This window comes from Petromyzon marinus, assembly GCF_048934315.1.
Source record: "Petromyzon marinus isolate PM22_M1 ecotype Great Lakes invasive population chromosome 73 unlocalized genomic scaffold, UKy_Petmar_22M1.pri1.0 chr73_unloc.3, whole genome shotgun sequence".
Lineage (NCBI taxonomy): Eukaryota > Metazoa > Chordata > Hyperoartia > Petromyzontiformes > Petromyzontidae > Petromyzon > Petromyzon marinus.
The window spans coordinates 2,881-15,110 of NW_027422609.1; the positions used below are offsets into that span (position 1 = coordinate 2,881).

The 12,230-nt window shown below is 60.2% G+C and overlaps 1 protein-coding gene across 1 annotated transcript in view; it reads right to left on the bottom strand.

Annotated features, from left to right (window-relative positions):
- Nucleotides 1–1,063: 1,063 nt before the first annotated feature.
- The window catches only part of LOC142908138 (chromatin assembly factor 1 subunit B-like), a gene marked incomplete at its 3' end in the record, with an annotated part of 51,592 nt that continues 40,425 nt past the window's right edge, over nucleotides 1,064–12,230 (bottom strand). Inside the window, exons 10-11 of the mRNA XM_076058403.1 lie at nucleotides 3,356–3,447; nucleotides 1,064–1,206 (exon numbers count right to left, since the gene is read on the bottom strand). Coding sequence (XP_075914518.1) covers nucleotides 1,064–1,206; nucleotides 3,356–3,447 — 235 coding nt within the window. The remainder of the gene's footprint in view (nucleotides 1,207–3,355; nucleotides 3,448–12,230) is intronic.

Consider the following 12,230-nt stretch of genomic DNA (forward strand, 5'->3'; position numbering starts at 1 on the left):
CCCACCCACTCACCCACCCACCCACCCACTCACCCACCCACCCACTCACCCACCCACTCACCCACCCACTCACCCACCCACTCACCCACCCACTCACCCACCCACCCACTCACCCACCCACTCACCCACCCACCCACCCACCCACCCACTCACCCACTCACCCACCCACCCACCCACCCACTCACCCACCCACTCACCCACCCACCCACCCACCCACTCACCCACCCACCCACCCACCCACCCACTCACCCACCCACCCACCCACCCACTCACCCACCCACCCACCCACTCACCCACTCACCCACCCACCCACCCACCCACTCACCCACCCACTCACCCACCCACTCACCCACCCACTCACCCACACACTCACCCACCCACTCACCCACCCACTCACCCACCCACCCACCCACCCACTCACCCACCCACTCACCCACCCACTCACCCACCCACTCACCCACCCACTCACCCACCCACTCACCCACCCACTCACCCACTCACCCACACATTCACCCACCCACTCACCCACCCACTCACCCACCCACTCACCCACCCACTCACCCACCCACTCACCCACCCACTCACCCACCCACTCACCCACCCACTCACCCACCCATTCACCCACCCACGGGGGTCATGGTGGTATGAAGGTGTGACGGTGGTGGTGACGGTGGTGATGGTGGTGGTGACGGTGGTGGTGGTGACGGTGGTGGTGGTGACGGTAACGGTGATGGTGGTGACGGTGGTGGTGGTGACAGTGGTGGTGACAGTGGTGGTGACGGTGGTGACGGTGGTGGTGACAGTGGTGGTGACAGTGGTGGTGACGGTGGTGGTGGTGGCGACAGTGGTGGTGACGGTGGTGGTGGTGGCAACAGTGGTGGTGGTGACAGTGGTGGTGACGGTGATGGTGGTGACGGTGGTGTACCAGGCGAGGTCGCTGAGCGTGTGGTAGTGCAGGCTGGAGATGGAGGCGAAGGGAGCGGCGTGCTGGGTGTGTGGTGGTGGTGGTGGTGACAGTGGTGGTGACAGTGGTGGTGACAGTGGTGGTGGTGGTGGTGTACCAGGCGAGGTCGCTGAGCGTGTGGTAGTGCAGGCTGGAGATGGAGGCGAAGGGAGCGGCGTGCTGGGTGTCGTACAGCAGCACGGTATCCTCAGTAGCCACCGCCACCAGCACACGGTAGGGCAAGTCCAGGAACGGGGGAGACGCTGAGGGGTGGGAGACACGGGGTAGGAGACACGGGGTGGTGGGAGACACGGGGTGGTGGGAGACACGGGGAGGAGACACGGGGGTGGGAGACACGGGGTGGTGGGAGACACGGGGTAGGAGACACGGGGGGTGAGAGACACGGGGTGGTGGGAGACACGGGGAGGAGACACGGGGTGGGAGACACGGGGTGGTGGGAGACACGGGGAGGAGACACGGGGTGGGAGACACGGGGTGGTGGGAGACACGGGGTGGGGGGTGGGAGACACGGGGTGGGAGACACGGGGTAGGAGACACGGGGAGGGAGACACGGGGTGGGAGAGACGGGGTAGGAGACACGGAATAGGAGACACGGGGGATGGGAGACACGGGGGTGGGAGACACGGGGTGGTGGGAGACACGGGGAGGAGACACGGGGTGGGAGACACGGGGTGGGAGACACGGGGTGGTGGGAGACACGGGGTTGGAGACACGGGGTGGTGGGAGACACGGGGTGGTGGGAGACACGGGGTAAGAGACACGGGGTGGGAGACACGGGGTGGGAGACACGGGGTGTGAGAGACACGGGGTGGTGGGAGACACGGGGTAAGAGACACGGGGTGGGAGACACGGGGGATGGGAATGAGATGAGACACGGGATGGGAGACACGGGGTAGGAGACACGGGGGTGGTGGGAGACACGGGGAGGAGACACGGGGTGGGAGACACGGGGTGGGAGACACGGGGTGGGAGTGAGATGAGACACGGGATGGGAGACACGGGGTGGGAGACACGGGGTAGGAGACACGGCGGTGGTGGGAGACACGGGGAGGAGACACGGGGTGGGAGACACGGGGTGGGAGACACGGGGTGGGAGTGAGATGAGACACGGGATGGGAGACACGGGGTGGGAGACACGGGGTGGGAGACACGGGGGATGGGAGACACGGGGAGGAGACACGGGGTGGGAGACACGGGGAGGAGACACGGGGGGTGGGAGACACGGGGTGGTGGGAGACACGGGGTGGGAGACACGGGGGTGGGAGACACGGGGTGGGAGACACGGGGAGGAGACACGGGGGGTGGGAGACACGGGGTGGTGGGAGACACGGGGTGGGAGACACGGGGTGGTGGGAGACACGGGGTGGGAGACACGGGGGGAGGAGACACGGGGTGGGAGTGAGATGAGACACGGGGTGGGAGACACGGGGTGGGAGACACGGGGAGGGGAGACACGGGGAGGGGAGACACGGGGAGGAGACACGGGGTAGGAGACACGGGGTAGGAGATACGGGGGATGGGAGACACGGGGGTGGGAGACACGGGGTGGTGGGAGATACGGGGAGGAGACACGGGGAGGAGACACGGGGGGTGGGAGTGAGATGAGACACGGGGTAGGAGACACGGGGGGTGGGAGACACGGGTGGTGATGATGGTGGTGAGGGTGGTGGTGGTTGTGAGGAGGTGAGGGTGGCGGTGGTAGTGAGGGTGGTGGCGAGGGTGGTGGTAAGGGTGGTGGTGGTGGTGATGAGGGTGGAGGTGGTGGTGAGGGTGGTGGTGAGGGTGGAGGTGGTGGTGAGGGTGGTGGTGAGGGTGGTGGTGAAGGTGGAGGTAATAGAGGGTGGAGGTGGTGGTGAGGGTGGTGGTGGTAGTGGTGAGGGTGGAGGTGGTGGTGAGGGTGGTGGTGAGGGTGGAGGTGGTGGTGAAGGTGGTGGTGAGGGTGGTGGTGAGGGTGGTGATGAGGGTGGTGAAGGTGGAGGTGAGGGTGGTGGTGGTGGTGAGGGTGGTGGTGAGGGTTGAGGTGGTGGTGAGGGTAGTGATGAGGGTGGTGGTAGTGGTGGTGGTGGTGAGGGTGGTGGTGAGGGTGGTGGTGAGGGTGGTGGTGGTGGTGAGGGTGGAGGTGGTGGTGAGCGTGGTGGTGAGGGTGGAGGTGGTGGTGAGGGTGGTGGTGGTGAGGGTGGTGGTGAGGGTGGTGGTGAGGGTGGTGGTGGTGGTGGTGAGGGTGGTGGTAGTGGTGAGGGTGGTGGTGGTGGTGAGGGTGGTGGTAGTGGTGAGGGTGGTGGTGGTGAGGGTGGTGGTGGTGAGGGTGGTGGAGGTGGTGGTGAGGGTGGTGGTGGTGAGGGTGGTGGTGGTGAGGGTGGTGGTGAGGGTGGTGGTGAGGGTGGTGCTCACCACCGGGTGGCGAGGGGCGGAGGCTGAACAACTGGGCACAGCAGCGCACAGCTACAGTGGCCTTGCCTGGGGAGGGCAAGTGGGCCAAAGGCCTGGGGGGATACAAAGGCGGGTGGGAGGGCCGTCGTGAACCCCACTCAGAGACACGGACATCGTGAACCCCGCAGAGAGACACGGACATCGTGAACCCCACTCAGAGAGACACGGACATCGTGAACCCCACTCAGAGACACGGACATCGTGAACCCCACTCAGAGACACGGACATCGTGAACCCCACAGAGAGACACGGACATCGTGAACCCCACTCAGTGACACGGACATCGTGAACCCCGCTCAGAGACACGGACATCGTGAACTACACAGAGAGACACGGACATCGTGAACCCCACTCAGAGACACAGACATCGTGAACCCCACAGAGAGACACGGACATCGTGAACCCCACTCAGAGACACGGACATCGTGAACCCCACAGAGAGACACGGACATCGTGAACCCCACTCAGTGACACGGACATCGTGAACCCCACAGAGAGACACGGACATCGTGAACCCCACTCAGAGACACGGACATCGTGAACCCCGCAGAGAGACACGGACATCGTGAACCCCACTCAGAGACACGGACATCGTGAACCCCACAGAGAGACACGGACATCGTGAACCCCACTCAGAGACACGGACATCGTGAACCCCACTCAGAGACACGGACATCGTGAACCCCACTCAGAGACACGGACATCGTGAACCCCACAGAGAGACACGGACATCGTGAACCCCACTCAGAGACACGGACATCGTGAACCCCGCAGAGAGACACGGACATCGTGAACCCCGCAGAGAGACACGGACATCGTGAACCCCACTCAGTGACACGGACATCGTGAACCCCACAGAGAGACACGGACATCGTGAACCCCGCAGAGAGACACGGACATCGTGAACCCCGCAGAGAGACACGGACATCGTGAACCCCACAGAGAGACACGGACATCGTGAACCCCGCAGAGAGACACGGACATCGTGAACCCCACTCAGAGACACGGACATCGTGAACCCCACTCAGAGACACGGACATCGTGAACCCCACTCAGAGACACGGACATCGTGAACCCCACCCAGAGACACGGACATCGTGAACCCCGCAGAGAGACACGGACATCGTGAACCCCACCCAGAGACACGGACATCGTGAACCCCGCAGAAAGACACGGACATCGTGAACCCCGCAGAGAGACACGGACATCGTGAACCCCACTCAGTGACACGGACATCGTGAACCCCACTCAGTGACACGGACATCGTGAACCCCACTCAGAGACACGGACATCGTGAACCCCACTCAGAGACACGGACATCGTGAACCCCACTCAGTGACACGGACATCGTGAACCCCACTCAGAGACACGGACATCGTGAACCCCACTCAGAGACACGGACATCGTGAACCCCGCAGAGAGACACGGACATCGTGAACCCCACTCAGAGACACGGACATCGTGAACCCCGCAGAGAGACACGGACATCGTGAACCCCACTCAGTGACACGGACATCGTGAACCCCACTCAGAGACACGGACATCGTGAACCCCACTCAGAGACACGGACATCGTGAACCCCACTCAGAGACACGGACATCGTGAACCCCGCAGAGAGACACGGACATCGTGAACCCCACTCAGAGAGACACGGACATCGTGAACCCCACTCAGAGACACGGACATCGTGAACCCCACTCAGAGACACGGACATCGTGAACCCCACTCAGAGACACGTCCATCGTGAACCCCACTCAGTGACACGGACATCGTGAACCCCACTCAGAGACACGGACATCGTGAACCCCGCAGAGAGACACGGACATCGTGAACCCCACTCAGAGACACGGACATCGTGAACCCCGCAGAGAGACACGGACATCGTGAACCCCACTCCAGAGACACGGACATCGTGAACCCCACTCAGTGACACGGACATCGTGAACCCCACTCAGAGACACGGACATCGTGAACCCCACTCAGAGACACGGACATCGTGAACCCCACTCAGAGACACGGACATCGTGAACCCCACAGAGAGACACGGACATCGTGAACCCCACTCAGAGACACGGACATCGTGAACCCCACAGAGAGACACGGACATCGTGAACCCCACTCAGAGACACGGACATCGTGAACCCCACTCAGAGACACGGACATCGTGAACCCCGCAGAGAGACACGGACATCGTGAACCCCGCAGAGAGACACGGACATCGTGAACCCCGCAGAGAGACACGGACATCGTGAACCCCGCAGAGAGACACGGACATCGTGAACCCCACTCAGAGACACGGACATCGTGAACCCCGCAGAGAGACACGGACATCGTGAACCCCATTCAGAGACACGGACATCGTGAACCCCGCAGAGAGACACGGACATCGTGAACCCCACTCAGAGACACGGACATCGTGAACCCCGCAGAGAGACACGGACATCGTGAACCCCACTCAGAGACACGGACATCGTGAACCCCACTCAGAGACACGGACATCGTGAACCCCACTCAGTGACACGGACATCGTGAACCCCACTCAGTGACACGGACATCGTGAACCCCACAGAGAGACACGGACATCGTGAACCCCACTCAGAGACACGGACATCGTAAACCCCACAGAGAGACACGGACATCGTGAACCCCACTCAGAGACACGGACATCGTGAACCCCGCAGAGAGACACGGACATCGTGAACCCCGCAGAGAGACACGGACATCGTGAACTACACAGAGAGACACGGACATCGTGAACCCCACTCAGAGACACGGACATCGTGAACCCCACAGAGAGACACGGACATCGTGAACCCCACTCAGTGACACGGACATCGTGAACCCCGCAGAGAGACACGGACATCGTGAACCCCACTCAGAGACACGGACATCGTGAACCCCACTCAGTGACACGGACATCGTGAACCCCACTCAGAGACACGGACATCGTGAACCCCACAGAGAGACACGGACATCGTGAACCCCACTCAGAGACACGGACATCGTGAACCCCGCAGAGAGACACGGACATCGTGAACCCCACTCAGTGACACGGACATCGTGAACCCCACAGAGAGACACGGACATCGTGAACCCCGCAGAGAGACACGGACATCGTGAACCCCACAGAGAGACACGGACATCGTGAACCCCACTCAGAGACACGGACATCGTGAACCCCACAGAGAGACACGGACATCGTGAACCCCACTCAGAGACACGGACATCGTGAACCCCACTCAGAGACACGGAGATCGTGAACCCCACTCAGAGACACGGACATCGTGAACCCCGCAGAGAGACACGGACATCGTGAACCCCACTCAGAGACACGGACATCGTGAACCCCACTCAGTGACACGGACATCGTGAACCCCACTCAGAGACACGGACATCGTGAACCCCGCAGAGAGACACGGACATCGTGAACCCCACAGAGAGACACGGACATCGTGAACCCCACTCAGAGACACGGACATCGTGAACTCCACTCAGAGACACGGACATCGTGAACCCCACAGAGAGACACGGACATCGTGAACCCCACAGAGAGACACGGACATCGTGAACCCCACTCAGAGACACGGACATCGTGAACCCCACTCAGAGACACGGACATCGTGAACCCCACTCAGAGACACGGACATCGTGAACCCCACTCAGAGACACGGACATCGTGAACCCCACAGAGAGACACGGACATCGTGAACTCCACTCAGAGACACGGACATCGTGAACCCCACTCAGAGACACGGACATCGTGAACCCCACTCAGAGACACGGACATCGTGAACCCCACTCAGAGACACGGACATCGTGAACCCCACTCAGAGACACGGACATCGTGAACCCCACTCAGAGACACGGACATCGTGAACCCCACTCAGAGACACGGACATCGTGAACCCCACTCAGAGACACGGACATCGTGAACCCCACTCAGAGACACGGACATCGTGAACCCCACTCAGAGACACGGACATCGTGAACCCCACTCAGAGACACGGACATCGTGAACCCCACTCAGTGACACGGACATCGTGAACCCCACTCAGTGACACGGACATCGTGAAACCCGCAGAGAGACACGGACATCGTGAACCCCGCAGAGAGACACGGACATCGTGAACCCTACTCAGTGACACGGACATCGTGAACCCCACTCAGTGACACGGACATCGTGAACCCCACTCAGTGACACGGACATCGTGAACCCCACTCAGAGACACGGACATCGTGAACCCCACTCAGTGACACGGACATCGTGAACCCCACTCAGAGACACGGACATCGTGAACCCCACTCAGAGACACGGACATCGTGAACCCCACTCAGAGACACGGACATCGTGAACCCCACAGAGAGACACAGACATCGTGAACCCCACTCAGAGACACGGACATCGTGAACCCCACTCAGAGACACGGACATCGTGAACCCCACTCAGAGACACGGACATCGTGAACCCCACTCAGTGACACGGACATCGTGAACCCCACAGAGAGACACGGACATCGTGAACCCCACTCAGAGAGACACGGACATCGTGAACCCCACTCAGAGACACGGACATCGTGAACCCCGCAGAGAGACACGGACATCGTGAACCCCACTCAGAGACACGGACATCGTGAACCCCACTCAGTGACACGGACATCGTGAACCCCACTCAGAGACACGGACATCGTGAACCCCACTCAGAGACACGGACATCGTGAACCCCGCAGAGAGACACGGACATCGTGAACCCCACTCAGTGACACGGACATCGTGAACCCCACTCAGAGACACGGACATCGTGAACCCCACTCAGAGACACGGACATCGTGAACCCCACAGAGAGACACGGACATCGTGAACCCCACAGAGAGACACGGACATCGTGAACCCCACTCAGAGACACGGACATCGTGAACCCCACTCAGAGACACGGACATCGTGAACCCCACTCAGAGACACGGACATCGTGAACCCCACTCAGAGACACGGACATCGTGAACCCCACTCAGTGACACGGACATCGTGAACCCCACTCAGAGACACGGACATCGTGAACCCCACTCAGAGACACGGACATCGTGAACCCCACAGAGAGACACGGACATCGTGAACCCCACAGAGAGACACGGACATCGTGAACCCCGCTCAGTGACACGGACATCGTGAACCCCACTCAGAGACACGGACATCGTGAAGCCCGCAGAGAGACACGGACATCGTGAACCCCACAGAGAGACACGGACATCGTGAACCCCGCTCAGAGACACGGACATCGTGAACCCCACAGAGAGACACGGACATCGTGAACCCCACTCAGAGACACGGACATCGTGAACCCCACTCAGAGACACGGACATCGTGAACCCCACTCAGAGACACGGACATCGTGAACCCCGCTCAGAGACACGGACATCGTGAACCCCGCAGAGAGACACGGACATCGTGAACCCCACTCAGAGAGACACGGACATCGTGAACCCCACTCAGAGACACGGACATCGTGAACCCCACTCAGAGACACGGACATCGTGAACTCCACTCAGAGACACGGACATCGTGAACCCCGCAGAGAGACACGGACATCGTGAACCTCACTTAGAGAGACACGGACATCGTGAACCCCGCAGAGAGACACGGACATCGTGAACCCCGCAGAGAGACACGGACATCGTGAACCCCGCTCAGAGACACGGACATCGTGAACCCCACAGAGAGACACGGACATCGTGAACCCCACTCAGAGACACGGACATCGTGAACCCCGCAGAGAGACACGGACATCGTGAACCCCGCAGAGAGACACGGACATCGTGAACCCCACTCAGAGACACGGACATCGTGAACCCCACTCAGTGACACGGACATCGTGAACCCCACTCAGAGACACGGACATCGTGAACCCCACTCAGTGACACGGACATCGTGAACCCCGCAGAGAGACACGGACATCGTGAACCCCACTCAGTGACACGGACATCGTGAACCCCACTCAGAGACACGGACATCGTGAACCCCACTCAGAGACACGGACATCGTGAACCACACTCAGTGACACGGACATCGTGAACCCCACTCAGTGACACGGACATCGTGAACCCCACAGAGAGACACGGACATCGTGAACCCCACTCAGAGACACGGACATCGTGAACCCCACTCAGAGACACGGACATCGTGAACCCCACTCAGAGACACGGACATCGTGAACCCCACTCAGAGACACGGACATCGTGAACCCCGCAGAGAGACACGGACATCGTGAACCCCACTCAGTGACACGGACATCGTGAACCCCACTCAGTGACACGGACATCGTGAACCCCACTCAGAGACACGGACATCGTGAACCCCACTCAGTGACACGGACATCGTGAACCCCACTCAGAGACACGGACATCGTGAACCCCACTCAGTGACACGGACATCGTGAACCCCACTCAGAGACACGGACATCGTGAACCCCACAGAGAGACACGGACATCGTGAACCCCACTCAGTGACACGGACATCGTGAACCCCACTCAGAGACACGGACATCGTGAACCCCACTCAGAGACACGGACATCGTGAACCCCACTCAGTGACACGGACATCGTGAACCCCACTCAGTGACACGGACATCGTGAACCCCGCAGAGAGACACGGACATCGTGAACCCCGCAGAGAGACACGGACATCGTGAACCCCACTCAGAGACACGGACATCGTGAACCCCACTCAGAGACACGGACATCGTGAACCCCACTCAGAGACACGGACATCGTGAACCCCACTCAGAGACACGGACATCGTGAACCTCACTCAGTGACACGGACATCGTGAACCCCACTCAGAGACACGGACATCGTGAACCCCACTCAGAGACACGGACATCGTGAACCCCGCAGAGAGACACGGACATCGTGAACCCCACTCAGTGACACGGACATCGTGAACCCCACTCAGAGACACGGACATCGTGAACCACACTCAGAGACACGGACATCGTGAACCCCGCAGAGAGACACGGACATCGTGAACCCAACAGAGAGACACGGACATCGTGAACCCCACCCAGAGACACGGACATCGTGAACCCTACTCAGTGACACGGACATCGTGAACCCCACTCAGAGACACGGACATCGTGAACCCCACTCAGAGACACGGACATCGTGAACCCCACTCAGAGACACGGACATCGTGAACCCCACTCAGTGACACGGACATCGTGAACCACACTCAGAGACACGGACATCGTGAACCCCACTCAGAGACACGGACATCGTGAACCCCACTCAGAGACACGGACATCGTGAACCCCGCAGAGAGACACGGACATCGTGAACCCCGCAGAGAGACACGGACATCGTGAACCCCACAGAGAGACACGGACATCGTGAACCCCACCCAGAGACACGGACATCGTGAACCCCACTCAGAGACACGGACATCGTGAACCCCACTCAGAGACACGGACATCGTGAACCCCGCAGAGAGACACGGACATCGTGAACCCCGCAGAGAGACACGGACATCGTGAACCCCGCAGAGAGACACGGACATCGTGAACCCCACTCAGTGACACGGACATCGTGAACCCCGCAGAGAGACACGGACATCGTGAACCCCACTCAGAGACACGGACATCGTGAACCCCACAGAGAGACACGGACATCGTGAACCCCACAGAGAGACACGGACATCGTGAACCTCACTCAGAGACACGGACATCGTGAACCCCGCTCAGAGACACGGACATCGTGAACCCCGCAGAGAGACACGGACATCGTGAACCCCGCAGAGAGACACGGACATCGTGAACCCCACTCAGAGACACGGACATCGTGAACCCCGCAGAGAGACACGGACATCGTGAACCCCACTCAGAGACACGGACATCGTGAACCTCACTCAGAGACACGGACATCGTGAACCCCACTCAGTGACACGGACATCGTGAACCCCACAGAGAGACACGGACATCGTGAACCCCGCAGAGAGACACGGACATCGTGAACCCCACAGAGAGACACGGACATCGTGAACCCCACTCAGAGACACGGACATCGTGAACCCCACCCAGAGACACGGACATCGTGAACCCCACTCAGAGACACGGACATCGTGAACCCCACCCAGAGACACGGACATCGTGAACCCCACTTAGAGACACGGACATCGCGAACCCCGCAGAGAGACACGGACATCGTGAACCCCACAGAGAGACACGGACATCGTGAACCCCACTCAGAGACACGGACATCGTGAACCCCACTCAGAGACACGGACATCGTGAACCCCACTCAGTGACACGGACATTGTGAACCCCACTCAGAGACACGGACATCGTGAACCCCACTCAGAGACACGGACATCGTGAACCCCACTCAGAGACACGGACATCGTGAACCCCACTCAGTGACACGGACATCGTGAACCCCACTCAGAGACACGGACATCGTGAACCCCACTCAGAGACACGGACATCGTGAACCCCACTCAGAGACACGGACATCGTGAACCCCACTCAGTGACACGGACATCGTGAACCCCGCAGAGAGACACGGACATCGTGAACCCCACTCAGTGACACGGACATCGTGAACCCCACTCAGAGACACGGACATCGTGAACCCCACTCAGTGACACGGACATCGTGAACCCCACTCAGTGACACGGACATCGTGAACCCCACTCAGAGACACGGACATCGTGAACCCCACTCAGAGACACGGACATCGTGAACCCCGCAGAGAGACACGGACATCGTGAATCCCGCAGAGAGACACGGACATCGTGAACCCCACTCAGAGACACGGACATCGTGAACCACACTCAGTGACACGGACATCGT